Source organism: Mauremys reevesii, linkage group 1 (genome assembly GCF_016161935.1).
Source record: "Mauremys reevesii isolate NIE-2019 linkage group 1, ASM1616193v1, whole genome shotgun sequence".
Classification (NCBI taxonomy): domain Eukaryota; kingdom Metazoa; phylum Chordata; order Testudines; family Geoemydidae; genus Mauremys; species Mauremys reevesii.
The window spans coordinates 28,187,122-28,203,355 of NC_052623.1; the positions used below are offsets into that span (position 1 = coordinate 28,187,122).

General features: G+C 46.7%; 1 protein-coding gene across 3 annotated transcripts in view; it reads left to right on the forward strand.

Moving 5' to 3' along the window:
• The first annotated feature begins 12,829 nt into the window (after window positions 1-12,829).
• TMEM135 (transmembrane protein 135) overlaps window positions 12,830-16,234 on the forward strand; it is a 368,165-nt gene continuing 364,760 nt past the window's right edge. The window contains exon 1 of one of the 3 annotated variants that reach the window (XM_039504347.1): window positions 12,830-13,189. In XM_039504347.1, coding sequence (XP_039360281.1) covers window positions 13,049-13,189 — 141 coding nt within the window. In that variant the 5' untranslated portion in view covers window positions 12,830-13,048. The remainder of the gene's footprint in view (window positions 13,190-16,234) is intronic. The other 2 variants (XM_039504345.1, XM_039504346.1) reach the window with 2 other exon arrangements.

Consider the following 16,234-nt stretch of genomic DNA (forward strand, 5'->3'; position numbering starts at 1 on the left):
AAGGGAGATTTTGACCATAAAAACAGGGCAACCCTCTCCACTTAAGAACTTCCTTGCAAATCTGACAGGACTTCAGTTTTAAGGTCTTTTCTGAAAGGCTCACATGCAGCATGGAACTCACTGTATCTACCTCAGAATGAGGAAGGAATGAGCCAGGCTTGCCAGGATTAAAAATCATGAGTCCAGCGAGTACTCCTCTGTCATGTCGAGTAAAGGATATGAGAAGAGGTTTGCATGAGGGACTGCTGGAAATGGTTTTGGTGATTCAGTAAAAGATAGTCCTGCCTCCGAGAAGTCACTTTCTGACTCAGAACTGAATCAATATCCTTGAACTTCCACTGAATCATCCCATTGGGGGATGCTTCACTGTACAAGACCCATGAACCACAGATATCAGGACTTTGCTCTAAAGACAGCACTGATTCCTGGGTCAAAAGTCTCCCTCATGGGATTTTTGACAAAGCAGAGCAAGAATATACATAAAACAACCCCACTGCTCCTCTCCCTTATCAAATAAAAGAGAGTGCCAAATACACAGAATATGCATGGAGGGGCTTCCATGAAAGGAGGTGGCAGGGGATGGTGGCGGAAAAGTGATACCATGTCCCCTCCATACCCCTTCCACACAACCTGGAATGATGGCCAAAGCAGCATGTTTTCTTTTCATTTCACTCCCTAGTTTGTGAAGTTTATAGAATGCTTTGGGTTGTTTGGCTGAAAAATGCTATAAAAATGTCAGGAAAATTTACACCAAATATCAGGAAAACCCACCTGACAGTGAGATCTGTTAGACTACGAAATACCCTCTCTCAGAGAGTGATGGAAGCCCAATCACCTAAGTTGTTTAATAACAATAATTCATAGCACTTAACATATACAAAGAGCTGGACAAACATTTAACTAACTAATCTATGAGACATGCCTGTGAGATAAGCATTGTTATTCCAGTTTTATACAGGCACAATTGGGCTAAGGGGCTTGGCTAAGTCCACTAAGCAAGTTTATGGCAAACCAAGAATTAGAACCCAGGAGTTCATGCTTCATGCTTACAGTCCCAGTCCATGATGCATTTCAGTTATATTTAAAAATAGGCAAAGCACTAGAAAATATATTCCAGGGGACAATCCTGCTTCAGCAAGGGGAATTGACAAGGTAACCTAATACTTCAAGGATGGGATTCAAACAAGAGAATTAAGGTGCCCAACTCACATTGAATGAGATTTGGGCGCTTAACTCTCTTAAGGCTTCAAAACCCTTCTGATCTCAGCTACACCAGTTGTGACTGCTGAAGTCCATATTTACTTGTGTAAATAAGATCAGAACCTGGCTGACTGCTGACAAGTTATTTGAAATTTAAAATGCTGCATCAATGCTAAGCACACAGTGAAGAAATGTTTCACGTGGAGGAGCCATGGGCGTTGAAAAAGGAATTTTTATTCATTGAAGGTGGATACAGTTAGAAGCAGTTCTAGTGAGAGTTTTTGCCAGGCTGTTTCCACTTCTTTCCTTGATTTTTGCTTCATTTACACTCTTTATAGACTGTGTGCGAGTTGAGTACAAAGTCATTGTAAAATGTCTCAAATTGGACGTGCTAAAGTTAAGGCACTGAATCACTAGGTCCTTTTGACAATTTAACCCTAAATCAGCAGCCTTATTTTTCTGAGGTGCTGAACACCCAGCAGCTGTAATGAACTTCAAATGGGTGCTCAGCACTTTAAAGTACCTGAATACAGATTTAAGAGCTTAATTTTAGGCACCCATGAAAAAAAAAATCTTAGCTTTCATTTCCCGTGGTGTAAATACTTTACCTCTTTTTGATGACTTTGTGACCTTATTTGATTGCTTATCTTTGTCCCTCCGCTGGCCTTCTCCTGGTCCAGCTTTAGGCCTAGATCTTGCATTCTGAAAGTTATTGTTATTTTATAGCTGCTACAAGTGGGCTAGGCACTTCACAGGTAACAGATAAAGAAGGGTCCAGGTGCTATGAGGTTACAGTTTAAGGGCTCAAGCACAGCTTTGCTATGAGCCCTATGTTTGGGGTAACATGTTGTGCCAGGAAAATGAAGAGGTACATGGAAGTGGTGCTTGCAGAGGAACAGGATGGAAGTACAATAGATCAGATATTTGTGATAAGACATATTAGAGAAGTACATAGAACACTACCAAACCTGTTACAATAACTTTGTAGACGTCAACCTGGTTTGTGATAGCATTTGGCATAAAGGGTTGTGGAATGTCTTGAAAATATCTGGCATCCCCAACCAACTGATTAAGCTGATAGAGAACGGCTACCACAAGTTGGTGAGAGCAGACAAGAAGCCGATGGATGACCACAGAAGTGAGACAAGGATGCATGATATCACCACATTTGTTCAATTTGGTACTAGTAGAAGTATTGATGGTAGCACCAAGAGGTGAAACGAGATGAGTGATGTTGTATGGGAGGACAGAGAATAACTTTAGCCCTGGTCTACACTACAGGGTTAGGTCGAATATAGCTGTGTTAGGTTGATTTTAAAATGAATGCATCTACACAACCAACCCTGTTCTGTCGACCTAAAGGGCTCTTAACATCGACTTCTGTACTCCTCCCCGGCGAGGGGAGTAGTGCTAAAATCAACCTCGCTGGCTCAAATCTGGGGAAGTGCAGATGCAATTCGACCATAATGGCCTCCGGGAGCTATTCTAGAGTGCTCCAGTGTGACTGCTCTGGACAGCACTTTGAACTCCGACGCACTAGCCAGGTACACAGGAAAAGCCCCAGGAAATTTTGAATTTAATTTCCTGTTTGGTCAGCGTAGCCAGCTCAGCAGCACAGGTGACCACACAGTCCCTCCAGAATCACAAATGAGCTCCAGCATGGACCGAAAGGGAGACACTGGATCGGAGAAGAATCTGTGCAAGCCAAACTTCGATCAAAAAGAAGAAATGCTAATATATATGCTAAAATCGCACAAGGCATGGTGGACAGGGGCTACAACAGGGACACACAGCAGTGCCGCGTGAAAGTTTAGGAGCCTACCAAAAGACAAAGGAGGCAAATGGTCGCTCTGGGTCAGAGCCCCATACATGCCGCTTCTATGATTAGCTGCATGGCATTCTAGGGGGTGACCCTATCACTACCCCACCACTGTCCGTGGATACCTGCAAGGGGGGGGAGTCTCACGCAACAGGGAGGATTTTGTGGATGAGGAAGAGGAGGAGGAGAATGCACAGCAGGCAAGCGGTGAATCCGTTCTCCCCGGCAGCCAGGACTTTTTCATCACCCTGGACCAAATACCCCCCCAAGGTGGGATTCCCAACTACACTACAGGGCTCCATCCTTGCCATGCTATGGCATCTGCACAGGTAACCCAGGAAAAAAGGCATGAAACGATTGTCTGCCGTTGCTTTCACGGAGGGAAGGAGGGAGAGGAGACTGACAACATGTACCCCAAAAGGATACTGAGGATGCACTGAGTAGACATGGTGAAGAAGGACACAGAACAAAAAGGTTTAAAGATGAACAAGGCTCTGAAGCTGGTACAAGACAGAAAGTGGTCCAAAGACTTCACTTGGCCCCACTGTCGCTGCTGAGCTGGTGGACAGGAATCAAAGAAAGAAGTTGTAGCACTGCCGCAAAAGCAGACTGGGAAACAAATTGTGACTCAAAGATTCCCTCTGCTGGTTCTCTCTCCCCTGCTTTGGGGAGTATACTCTGCGTCAACACTACACCTGGCACAGCATATGTCCCCTGGCATGACTATGCAGCTGTGCTGATCAGCAGGTTGTGGATGGAGCTGAAGCTCTGCTCCTTCCCACTCACATTATGGATGGTGAGGGGATGAATGTTGTGGCCATATGAAGACTACTGTCGCCACCTGAGCTACTACCCGCCAGTGCACGGGAATCAAAGGGCATTGAGGACATGCATGGCAGGTCACCATCTGGCTCTAAATGATTAACTTCATAAAACAAATAGAGGAAAGGGGAGTGTGGAAGAAGGACATGGCACCACAGATATGATTATGAGGTTATTCAGATTCGGCAGATTGGACATGCATCTTGGTGGTATACTTTTTTCCATCATAGAACAAGTTCATCTTTAGTAGGTGATGCTGTAGAAGTGGGTTTTTAGGAGGTATCTGAATAAAGCAAAGAAAGAGTATTGGCCAGTGGGAGGGAGTATCAAACATGGCAGCGACACTGCCCCACCAAGCAGGTGGGTCGAGTAGAGTATCCAACAGAGCTGACCTAGTACAAGGGAGGAAGTAACCTGCACCCTTTTCATGGCTGCAGTAAACTACTTCCTTTGGAGGAAGAGAGGGTCAAAGGAGAAGTTGTGACTCTCTAGGTCACAATTCCTGCCCCAGGCTTCTCTTGTGATGGCATACATCACACTGTCCTTTACTATTTATCCAAGGTTGAACTTAATTGTTACTTAAAAACTTTATGGTTCAATTTAGCCAAGTGATTAAGAGAAAGATACTAGCTACTGGACCAATAGCACATCATCTTAATAGGTCAGATTCAGTTGTGTGCAACTTTATTGAAGCCAATAGAATTACAGCAGGTATAAAATTGACCCAATATCATGTCTTGGTAAGTGTGGCTAGCGCTATGACTCTGTTTTCTTGTTATTCAGTATCCCTGTAAGAAAGACTACAAATTTATTTTTGGAAAAAATCCAGGTTTCTACAAACTGCAGGATATTACTGTGTGACTCAAAATGTTCACATGATATTATCCCACAGTTCACCCCGTATTTATGGAAAATATTACATCTGGAAAACGGGAAACGTTCCAGTTAATTCCCTTACCTTTTAAATATAAGCAGACACAAGGGTATTTTGAGATCATTCCCTACTAAAAAATGAACGAGTAACATGCACAATTGCAAGCAACCAAGAAAACATGCTCAAATAATGTGAACAGGTTTACACACATAATCTAGACTAGAGGGATTTCAGGGTGAAGGCTGAAATTTCTAGCTTAAGGAGTCCCTATTTCCCTGGAGAACAATCTGTAAAAATACAGTTCAGTTAACTTCCACTGACTTCCCAAGCATTAGAGACTATCAGGATAGGTGCAAATAGAAATGGTTTCCTTTATTATCAGCTTGCTATTTGTTTCCTACATAGCTGTCACAATATTGTACTGTGGTCCTGACAAGAAACAGGTAGGTGAAGTTGACTGTCCCTAGGTATGTATATAGATAGGATGGAATTCCAGGCCTTCTTTTTTGAGGGCCTGCAGCTCTCCTCTGGAATGCTCTCCCCTCATTCTACAGATTATGTCTTTACCATCTTTCAGGACAAGACTAAAACATCTTTTCTTTTCTTATTAGTTTGTTGCTTACTGAAGATTAGCAGCAGTGTGACTATAAGTAAGAGCTGAGTTATATATTGACCTGGCTAAGTGGCTGATCTCTTGAGATTGGAAGAATCCTATATGTGATGAAATTGGTTTTGAGTAACCATTCATCATAGTGTCCAGTGTCTGGGTGGGGAGACAAAGGCTGGAATGCCTAAGGAGACTGCATTTTTTTTTTTACTTCTTGTTAACTAGTGTGGTGAGACAGTTTATTTTTGCTACTGGCCTGGTATAATCTAATGATAGACTAACCACAAGATTGGGGTGAGTCTGCCCTATTTTACACATGTGTATACACAAACACACACATTCATATATCAAATTACTTCAGTGGAGTAACATCAGGGATGAATTTGGCCCAAAACAGTGTGCTTAGCACTCATACAATCTTTCATGTCAGGATATCCAAGCATTTTAAAGGGTAAGTGGAAAGACACTGGAGTTGGGGAGAGAACATCATAAAAGGAGAAACAAACAGAGACGATAGCAGAAGAACTGGAGAAGAGGAAACAGACAAAAAGGGAAGATAAGATTGAGAAACCATTCTGCTAAAATCAGCATCTCTTATCAGTTAAAGGCAAGAGTAGCTACCCCCAGAAGAGCCAATTCAGGCTCTGAACTGAGCATGTATAATTGGGAAGACCTAAATCACCTAATCCAAGGTAGAAAAACCAAATTCAAAACAGAAAAGACCCCAAGTTTGAAAGCATTGTAAGAGAAAAGAGGCAAGGGTGTCATGTTTCTTCTTACTTAAAATACTTTCAGACTGATTCAACATTTAAAAATGTTTCCATGGAAGGACTCCCAGGCCCCCATACATTTGGAATTCAAAACCTCTTGCTAAATTCAGTTCTTCTTTTGGATTATCTCATTCCTTTCTTTCCTCATCTAATTTTGATCCAATTAGCTAGAGTACTATTGCCTCCTGAGAGCTCCCAGCCAGAAAACTTCACAGCCTCAGCTCCAGACACTGAGGAGGCCTGCAGAATCCTTCACAACCCCAGCCCAACTGTTACAGGCTCACTGAGAGCCTTAACTTCCCCCACACAGCCACCTGCCCTGTCAGGGAAAGAAAACTACTACAGTCTCTTCAAACTGCCAGCCCAGCTGAAAGAGAGCTGTGCAACACAACTATCGTTTGTTTAGTCTTTGTCCTGTTAAGAACATGATATCAACAGGACCCAATGTACGCCACAATTTTGTAGCTGATCAATTTGCCACAGAACCCACCCTTAGTCTCAGAACTGTGCTCAACCATTTCACTAACAAAACCACCCAAATCTGAAGTTCCTAGCTCTTTTGTTTGTAAATGTGAATAAAGCACAAATCAATGCAGTGCTGTCTTCCTGGGGGCTTGTCTACACAGGAAAATTTTACCACTTATATCATTATAGTTAAACCAGTATAGACCACTGTACAAACAATCTTATTCCAGCATGGCTTTTTTTTTCAGTTTAGCTTAACTCCCCTCTCTCCCCCAAGTGACATAAGATAAACTGAAAAAGGTCCTCTTATACTTGAATGAGAGTGTCCATAAAGGAGGTTATATCCCTATACTGGTTAAAATGGACACCTTAGGCCATATCTACACTACTACACCTTTTAGGAATACCAGTGTACTATACTGGCAAAGTGCTCCAAGTTTGGATGCAAACACGCCAGCAAAGCTGTGGTTTGTACTAGTATAGTGAATCGACCCCCATGAGCGAAACAAGCTGTATCAGTGTCACCATGCCTCAGTGGGTCACAGCTGAGAATGCCAGATTCAGGACAAACTGCTGAAAAATAGGGCAGACTCATCCCAGTCATGTGGTTAGTCTATCATTAGATTATACCAAGCCAGTAGCAAAAATAAACTTCTGTCTCACCACACTGGTTAACAAGAAGTAAAAAAATGCAGTCTCCTTAGGCATTCCAGCCTTTGTTTTCCCACCCAGACACTGGACTCTATGATGAGTGGTTACTGAAAACCAATTTCATCACATATAGGATCCTTCCAATCTCAAGATATCAGCCACTGGGCCGGATCAATGTCTAACTCAGATCTTACCCAATAATCACACTGATGCCAATCCTTTAGTAACTAAAATCTAAAGGTTTATTAATAAAAGAAAAGAAAGAAGAGAATTAATAGATCATATACATACAATAATTGCAATGTCCTTATATCAGGTTTGTAGCAGTGATGTTATAGACTACTGGCTTGTAAAGTCTCTCTGGTACCTTCCGAAAGACTGGAAGGTCCTCAGTCCACAGTTCAATATGCTCCTTTTAGCTGTAAATCCACAGTCCAGAAAATCAGGGCAGTAGAGAGGCAAGATGGAGTCATGTACCTGGAAATTTACTGTTTCATACAAAGCTCACAGCCTAGTTTGTGGAAAGTTACTGGCACAAGATGGAGTCCAGGGTCACACAAGCATATCACATGTCCGCCATGGCTTGATGACTCACAGGGGGGCAGCCATTACCCATATCCATGCTGAGGCGTCCATAGGAAGAGCTATCTGGGTGGAATGAATTTCTTCCATGGCCCATTGTTAGAGTGAAGTGTCCTTAATGGGACATCCAGCTTGAATGGGCTGGCTAGACTGGATGTAAATAACTTCAGATACAGTGAGGATACACGGATTTAAAACAGGATAATCTTATTTAGCCAAACAACTTTTCCATTGATACCTTACATGACACACTTTGTACGAAATACATTGCAACTGTCTAACAGTGGCAAATCCAATGATATAAATGGTCATATATCAATCATACAGCAACACAACTAGTAAAAATGCTGCTTTGCTGGTATAATTGCATCCACACTAGGGACTACTTCTGGCTCAGCTATGTCAGTCACAGATCACACCTCTTCACTCCCCTAACTGACAAAGCTTTGCCCGCAGAAATATGTAGTGTCTGGGTAGTCTACACTACAATGGCTTTTCTAGTGGAGAAACAGCTTATATTTGCTGGTCTAGTTAAACCACATCCCCAAATGACATAAATTATACTGACAAAAGGACTCTTTTGCTGGTATAAGTTGCCTTTACATAGGGGGGTTTGCTGGCTGAGCTATGCTGGTTTGGGTGTGTGTGATGTTTTTCACACTTCCAATCACAATTATACTGGCTAAACACTATGAGTGTAGACCTGGCCTTAGTTTATACCGGTGTAAGCTTCCCATGTAGACAAGCCCTTGAATCTGAAAACAGCCATTGTCAATAGCTCTGAGTAGCATGAACTGCCCCAATCGCCTCTATTAACTTTGAAAGCTGAATATGCAAATTTCAGTATCAACATTGTATAGTATTTCACTGCTGAGCACTTTAACATCCAGCTTATTCCACAAACCCAAAATGCCTCCTACACCTTCCTGATACCAAAAGTCTTGGCCCTTCCCTATCCATGGGCCAAAATATCCGGCCATCTATAACTTGGTTCTGTGTTTTCAGTACAACATCCTACAGTTCATTGACAATGAAAAATCATGGGGAAGGGTAAAACAAATCATTAGTATCAAATTAAATAGGGTACTGTAATTCTCAAACTTTTCTGGCATGGCCCACAGCTGCCTTGCAGACCACTTCCCTTCCCATTCATGATGGTGTGGTGCAACTACTCTCCCAGGTGTGATTACATGCACTCTGTTGGTGCTCTCTGAATATTAAAAGAATAGGCAGAAAGGAAGCTGTTTTTTCTTGATGGTAGGTGCTACCAAGTCAACAGCTCTTGCAATGGGAAACTTGCTGGAAGAGATGGGGGGAGGTTGGTGCCAGATAAATGGATAATTTGCAGGAATTAGTTGGGACTGTAAAAACTGCTTGCAACCTGCTAAATGAGATTCCACATGTCTCCCTAAGAAGGGCCTGGAAGTTGACTATAGGATAAAGGAGTTATTTTCTCTCTCTGGAACTGTCCCAACTCCATACTTTGATGGGGGTATTGAAATTTTTCTGATCCCTTGGGTTATTATTTTATGGAAAAGGAGGTTTTCTTCCTATCTCACCCTGGGGCCTGTTTTCTGTCCAGCTCCTGCTGTGGCCTTCTCCTGACTTGACTTTTGCACGGTGTAGGGGGCAAAGTGAAGAATGTGTTCTGCACAGGTGGGATTTGAAGGCCAGATATAAAGGAGCTGCAATAGTTACTGGAGAAGAAGATGAAGGCTTGGACAGGGATGTGAATGAAATCACAGTTGGATAGGACATGGGGAAAATTGCATAAGTGGTGACAGGCTGATTTGCAGAGAGGGAAGATATGAAGGAGGACAGAGTTCAGGATCATGGATGAGCTGAGGAAATCAGGATATCTGATTTAAAGAGAGATATTGGGGATGGAGCTCTTTAAGAATACGCCTCTTGTCCAAGAGAAGCATTTATATCCTTCAAATGCTACCAAGTTTAAACTTAGTTCAGAGGGGTGGACAGGAGTCATTAATATAATGAATGTGAGCTATGAGCCTTGTATGCAGAAGAAACTTAGGTACAGTCCACAGAAGTCTGAAAGAGCTGCTGAAGCCAAGGTTGGGATCAGCCAAAGAGTTTGTTCCGATGATGTAATGCTTCTTAAGGTTTCATTGGCTGAGTGTTGACATTTGATACCTTGCTGGGTGAGCCTCGGGAGGTAGGCAGTTCTCTGGCTTGTTAGGTTCTTATTACACTGAATTATTCTCTAACTTGCCTCTGGATTCTTAATTACTTCAAATTCAGGATTTGGCAGACAAAACCCTAAACTTGAAAGGTACTGCTTGTATCACTACTGATATCTTTTTTTTTAAAAAAAGGGCGAGGTATATGGAAAATATAACATAGCAGCATAAGCAAAATTATTGTTAAACAGAATGTCCTTCAGCTGACACCTCAGAGAAAACTTTGATCTCCAAAGGTGGAGAGCCTAATTAGCTGATGTTTGCACAGCACTTTGGTAATGTGCAGCCCTGTTAGTGATACGTGTTTTTATGACTTGATCTCCCACTCTATTAGTAAAAAAACATTGATAATGGCAGGATATTGCTGGTGGCAAGGACTAGAGAGAGAGAGAGAGAGAGAGAGAGACTCCCTCTGACCACAAACAGTCCTGTTACAGATTCAGGAGAAGGCTGAGAGGGAGACTCATGTTACCACACCTGCTGCAGGACAGAAGATAGCTCTCAGTCTTCTTACAGGGTGGGGTGGGGGGGGAATCCCAAAATAAGCAACTAAACAAAGTAGAATAATTGGTTAGGATCAGAAAACAATTAAATACCAAGAGTACAGAACTGGAACCAGTACATCAAGGTGGAAAAGCTGGAGTACTCTTCATCATTAATAATGGAGAGGAAGTGACAGAGACCATAAAATGGGAGCAGAAGACTGCCCCCAGGACTTAAGCAAGTAGTGGGGTATAGCAAAATGCTATGTTTAAAGTGAGAAATATAGGTCAATGGGGCATTGCCAGTCACTTTGCTTTCTAGAGGGACACTGCTTCACAAGACAGATTTGGGCAGCAATACCATGGAGCCTGAAGTCTAGAAAATTGGCTCCTCTGACCTCAGCAGAGAGCTTCCATCACTTTACATACCGTGTAGCATTTCTTAAAGGGGAGATCCCTTTGTGGATACCACCCAAACCCACACTTTCCTTATGGCAGCTATGTCGACAGAAGAATAGACTCACCAACATAACAGTCTGTACTGGGGGTTAACTCGGTATGAAGCATGTTTCCACTAGAGAGCTTACAAGCGGCAGTATAGCACGGTCCATGTTGATGCTTTTCTTGGTGTAACATAAGTCACTTAGAGGGGTGGGTTTTTTTCCACAGCTCTGAGTGACATAAGTTATACTAGCTCCACCTCCTCTCCAGCCCGCTCCACCTCTTCCGCCCCAGGCCCTGAGCTTCCCATCCAGACCTCTTCACCTCCTCTGCCCCAGGCCCGGAGCTCCCCATCCAGCCCGCTCCACCCCCCCTCCATGCACGGAGCTCCCCATCCAACCCTCTTCACCTTCTCCGCCTCAGGCCCCGAGCTCTCCATCCAGCCCGCTCCACTCTTCCCATGCACGGAGCTCTCCATCCAGCCCGCTCCACCCCACCCATGCACGGAGCTCCCCATCCAGCCCGCTCCACCCTTCCCATGCACAGAGCTCCCCATCCAGGCCACTCCACCCTCCCATGCCCGGAGCTCCCCATCCAACCCGCTCCACCCCTCCCATGCACGGAGCTCCCCATCCAGCCCTGTCCACTCCACCTTCCCATGCAGGGAGCTCCCCATCCAGCCCGCTCCACCCCACCCCATGCACGGAGCTCCCCATCCGTCCCTGTCCATTCCACCCTCCCATGCACGGAACTCCCCATCCAGCCCACTCCACCCCACCTTCCCATGCACAGAGCTCCCCATCCAACCCGTTCCACCCCGCCCAAGCAGGGAGCTCCCCATCCAACCCGCTCCACCCCTCCCATGCAGGGAGCTCCCCATCCAACCCGCTCCACCCCGCCCAAGCAGAGAGCTCCCCATCCAACCCGCTCCACCCCGCCCATGCACAGAGCTCCCCATCCAGCCCGCTCCACCCCGCCCCAGCAGAGAGCTCCCCATCCAGCCCGCTCCACCCCACCTTCCCATGCACGGAGCTCCCCATCCAGCCCGCTCCACCCCACCTTCCCATGCACGGAGCTCCCCATCCAGCCCGCTCCACCCCGCCCATGCACGGAGCTCCCCATCCAGCCCGCTCCACCCCACCTTCCCATGCACGGAGCTCCCCATCCAGCCCGCTCCACCCCGCCCAAGCAGGGAGCTCCCCATCCAGCCCGCTCCACCCCGCCCATGCACGGAGCTCCCCATCCGGCCCTGTCCATTCCACCCAGCCCATGCACGGGGCTCCCCCTCCGGCCCGCTCCACCCGCCCATGCACGGAGCTCCCCATCCGGCCCGCTCCACCCCACCCTCCCATGCAGGGAGCTCCCCATCCAACCCGTTCCACCCCGCCCAAGCAAGGAGCTCCCCATCCAGCCCGCTCCACCCCACCTTCCCATGCACGGAGCTCCCCATCCAGCCCGCTCCACCCCACCTTCCCATGCACGGAGCTCCCCATCCAGCCCGCTCCACCCCACCTTCCCATGCACGGAGCTCCCCATCCAGCCCGCTCCACCGCCCCACCCATGCACGGAGCACCCCATCCGGCCAGCTCCACCCCTCCCATGCACGGAGCTCCCTGTCCAGCCCTGTCCATTCCACCCTTCCATGCACGGAGCTCCCCATCCAGCCCGCTCCACCCCGCCCATGCACGGAGCTCCCCGTCCAGCCCGCTCCACCCCGCCCATGCACGGGGCTCCCCGTCCGGCCCGCTCCACCCCGCCCATGCACGGGGCTCCCCGTCCGGCCCGCTCCACCCCGCCCATGCACGGGGCTCCCCGTCCAACCCGCCTTCACAGACCCGGCCCCTCGGCACCCCACAGAGCATGCACCCATGCGGGGCTCGCTGTCCCCCTGGCTCCTCCACCCGCCGGGTCAGTGCGGGTGGCCGCCAGCCTCGGGCAACACAAGGGCTGAGAGTCGCGTTCTGCTCATCCCGCCCGGGCGCGGGACGCGCTGATTGGCTGCAGCGCTCACGCGAGCCGCGCTGGGGGCGGGTTTGGCCGCGAGTAACCCCAGACGCGCCAGCTGCCCGCGCGACCTTTCTCTTGCGTTAGTGGTGCCGCGGCGCCCCCTCCCCGGCGGTCGCAGGAGAGCGGCAAGATGGCGGCGCTGAGCAAGTCCATCCCCCACAACTGCTATGAGATCGGGCACACCTGGCACCCGCACTGCGGCCAGGCCTTCGTGCACATCACCCACGGGGCGCTGGCCGAGTCCCTGCGCATCTACGGCACCCTCTACCTGGTGAGCCCGGGCCCGGGGGGAGGGGTATGGGGGCGGAGGATGGGCAGGGGTTGGGGGGGGAATATGGGGTTGCGGGGGCTGTGTGTGTGTGGAGAATGTGGGGGCTGGGCAGGGGGGGAGAATGTGCGGGGCAGGGGCTGTGGGGGAGAACGTGGGGGTAGAGGGGAGGACGGGCAGGGGCTGTGCGGGGAGGTTGGGCAAGCCCAGGGCAGGGATTGGGGGGATGACATTGAGTAGGGTGGAGAGGATCAGGACAAGGGGTGGGGGCAGAAGGGAACAAAGCATCCTGTGTCTGGTGAGTCCTGAATGGGACAGGGGAGGTGGGGGGAGGGCCAGTGGGACAGGAGGAGGTCACCAGGGTGAGTTCTGTTGAAGGAGGAGAGAGGAAGAAAGCCCTTGACCTTTGGGGACAGTGAGGGGAACATGGATGCAGGGCACTGGGGATGACAGCATCCTTTACCAGGAGAGAGGATCAGGAGATCCTACAGGGAGTAGGTAGAGAACAATGGTGGTATCTCTGTCTTGTGAGGGGATACCTACCTGGGTGAGGCAGGGGTGTTGGGGATGGGGTGACTTTGGGGAAATTGGGCACCATTCCCAGTGCTTGAGATACTCCTTCCCCAAAGTGGAAACTATATGTGTAGGGGTCTTTTTAGATAGGGAGGCTTCTGGGATGAATTCTGATGTAAGATTAAGGTATGTTACTCCTTATTTTGGAATGCATCAGGGATGAGCATCCTGCCTCCCTTTCTCTGCACCCTGTACATCTTTGGGGTATCTGGGATATGTCCTCCCTGCTTAACTGTAGGTATTCTCTCCTACTTTTCCTCCACTTTGGGAGGTATTAGCTGTTCCTTTCTAAGTACATTTTTTTCTCAGGAAGTTACGTGCTTGTCTCTTGCTTACCTCTCCTTTGCTTCCATCAAAAGTTTGTATTCCTAATTTTAAGTATACATATCCTACCTTTAACTATGTAATTTACAGGCCTCTGTATCCTGGGCAGGGCCGGCTCCAGGCACCAGCATTCCAGGCTGGTGCTTGGGGTGGCAATCTGCAAGGGGCGGCAGTCCCTGTTGTTTTGCCCCCAAGCAGCTCGCCGAATTGCCGCCGCGGACGGCGGGAGCAGTCCTTGTGCCCTTAGGGCAGCAGGCACATTTTCGCGGCGGTGGCAATTCGGTGGCAGCTTCTATGTTTAGCTGTCAGGGGCGGCTTCAGCTAAACATAGAAGCTGCAGCCGAATTGCCACCGCCGCGGAAACGCGCCTGCCGCCCTAAGGGCACAGGGACTGCCCCCGCCGTCCATGGCAGCAATTCGGCGCGCTGCTTGGGGTGGCGAAAACTGTAGAGCCAGCCCCGATCCTGGGGAACATGTGCAGAAGAGTGTGTGTGTGTGTGTGTATGTGTACGTACACACACACACACACACACACACATATACATATATATATATATATATATACACACATATATAGTTATGCAAGATGTATCTTCACCTTCCCAGCAGTAGCTTGTGAGGCCTGATGAGATATTTTCCTAGTTTGACTAGGTGAATAGTGATATTTCATTTGGCAGGAGAGAGATTAAAATTTACAAGATTTGTATGCTGTTTCAAGTGGTGACAGATTAAAAGAGAAAATTTAGAGTGTTGATCATTCTGTCAATAGCATCTGTGCAGCTCCCATTGGAGTCAGTGGAAACTGCATTTTTTAAATTAAGAGGACAGTCAGGCTGACAATGTGTTAAGCATGGATTGTCAAAGGAGTGCAAATAGATTAGGCACCCATTTAATGGATGTTGGCCACCTAACCCACTTAAGTTCCTTCGAAAATACCAGCTTAAAGATTGGATTAAAATACTTCACGCAATCCTTCCTTACAAGAGAGGGAAACTTGAAGGAGAATCCAAAATGAGTAAGACTTATGGCACATCTGAACCCTGAATTGTAACAGCACTCATTGAATGAAAATGGTAACAGGCTTGCTTCTGAGTTCAAGTTTGTTGTTCCATAGAGAGAAATTCGCACACCAATCTTTACACAACCTTGTTATTTTTGTTTACCATGCTTAACTTTACCCATGTGAGTGATCTCACTAGCTTCAGTGGGGTGTACCACTTGTGAGTAAAGTGAAGTGCACGTGTGAGGTGTTTGCAGGACCTGGATCTTTGTTTGAACAACTCACAGCAATGAGTAAAAAAATCCAAATTGTGTGAAGAAAAATCAAATTCTGCATTTTATGTATTCTAACTTTAAGTTCTTCCTGTTCTATGTGCTTTACAGCTTCTGTTTCATCTTCTTAATTTTATTAGTGGGTAGTTAAGTGCTGTTTCCAGTACTACTTTAGGCCCTGTCCTCTTCACAGCAGTAGAAATTTACATGCCTGGCCTTGTTCTCTGCCAAGCATGTAATTGTCTCTGTCTGTCTGTTTCTCTGGTGCCACAAGTTAATAAGTTAGGTAAGTGGAGATAACTAAACTTTTAATCTTCCAAAAGCTTGTGTGGGAGTAAATTAGAGTGAACAGACAAGGAGAGAGTGACTGGCCAGAGGCCAGTGGTACGGAAATGAACACGTTTGGGGACCGTTGTGAGCCATAGTCCCAATTTGTAACATCTACAGCTTACACTTCTGAAATCTTTGCCCACCTCTCTGTCAATTGTGGAGACTGACTGACCCAATTAAATGTAGCCAGCATTGGATTAAAATTATTTGTAAGTGAAATGTTGGCCCCAAACTGTCTTTTTATATTGTTAAGCAGTCCTGATATTTTTTTACACACCCATGTAATGTGCTTAAATGTACTTTAGGTAAAAATAAGCCTGCAAGCTTAGTGTTCCAACTGTCTTTAGCTTTGCTTCAGTTAATTTTGGAAAACCTTTGCCATTGACCTACAGTAAATTGACAGCATCCTTTAAGGAGTATATTTGACAGTCAGTATACCTAAAATCAGCTATATAAGTAAAGCTGTCAATATTCATATAACTATCTTGTTATGATGAGCCTTGTTGCTGTCTGTTATTTGTATTATTGTAGTGCCTAGGAGCTCTAATT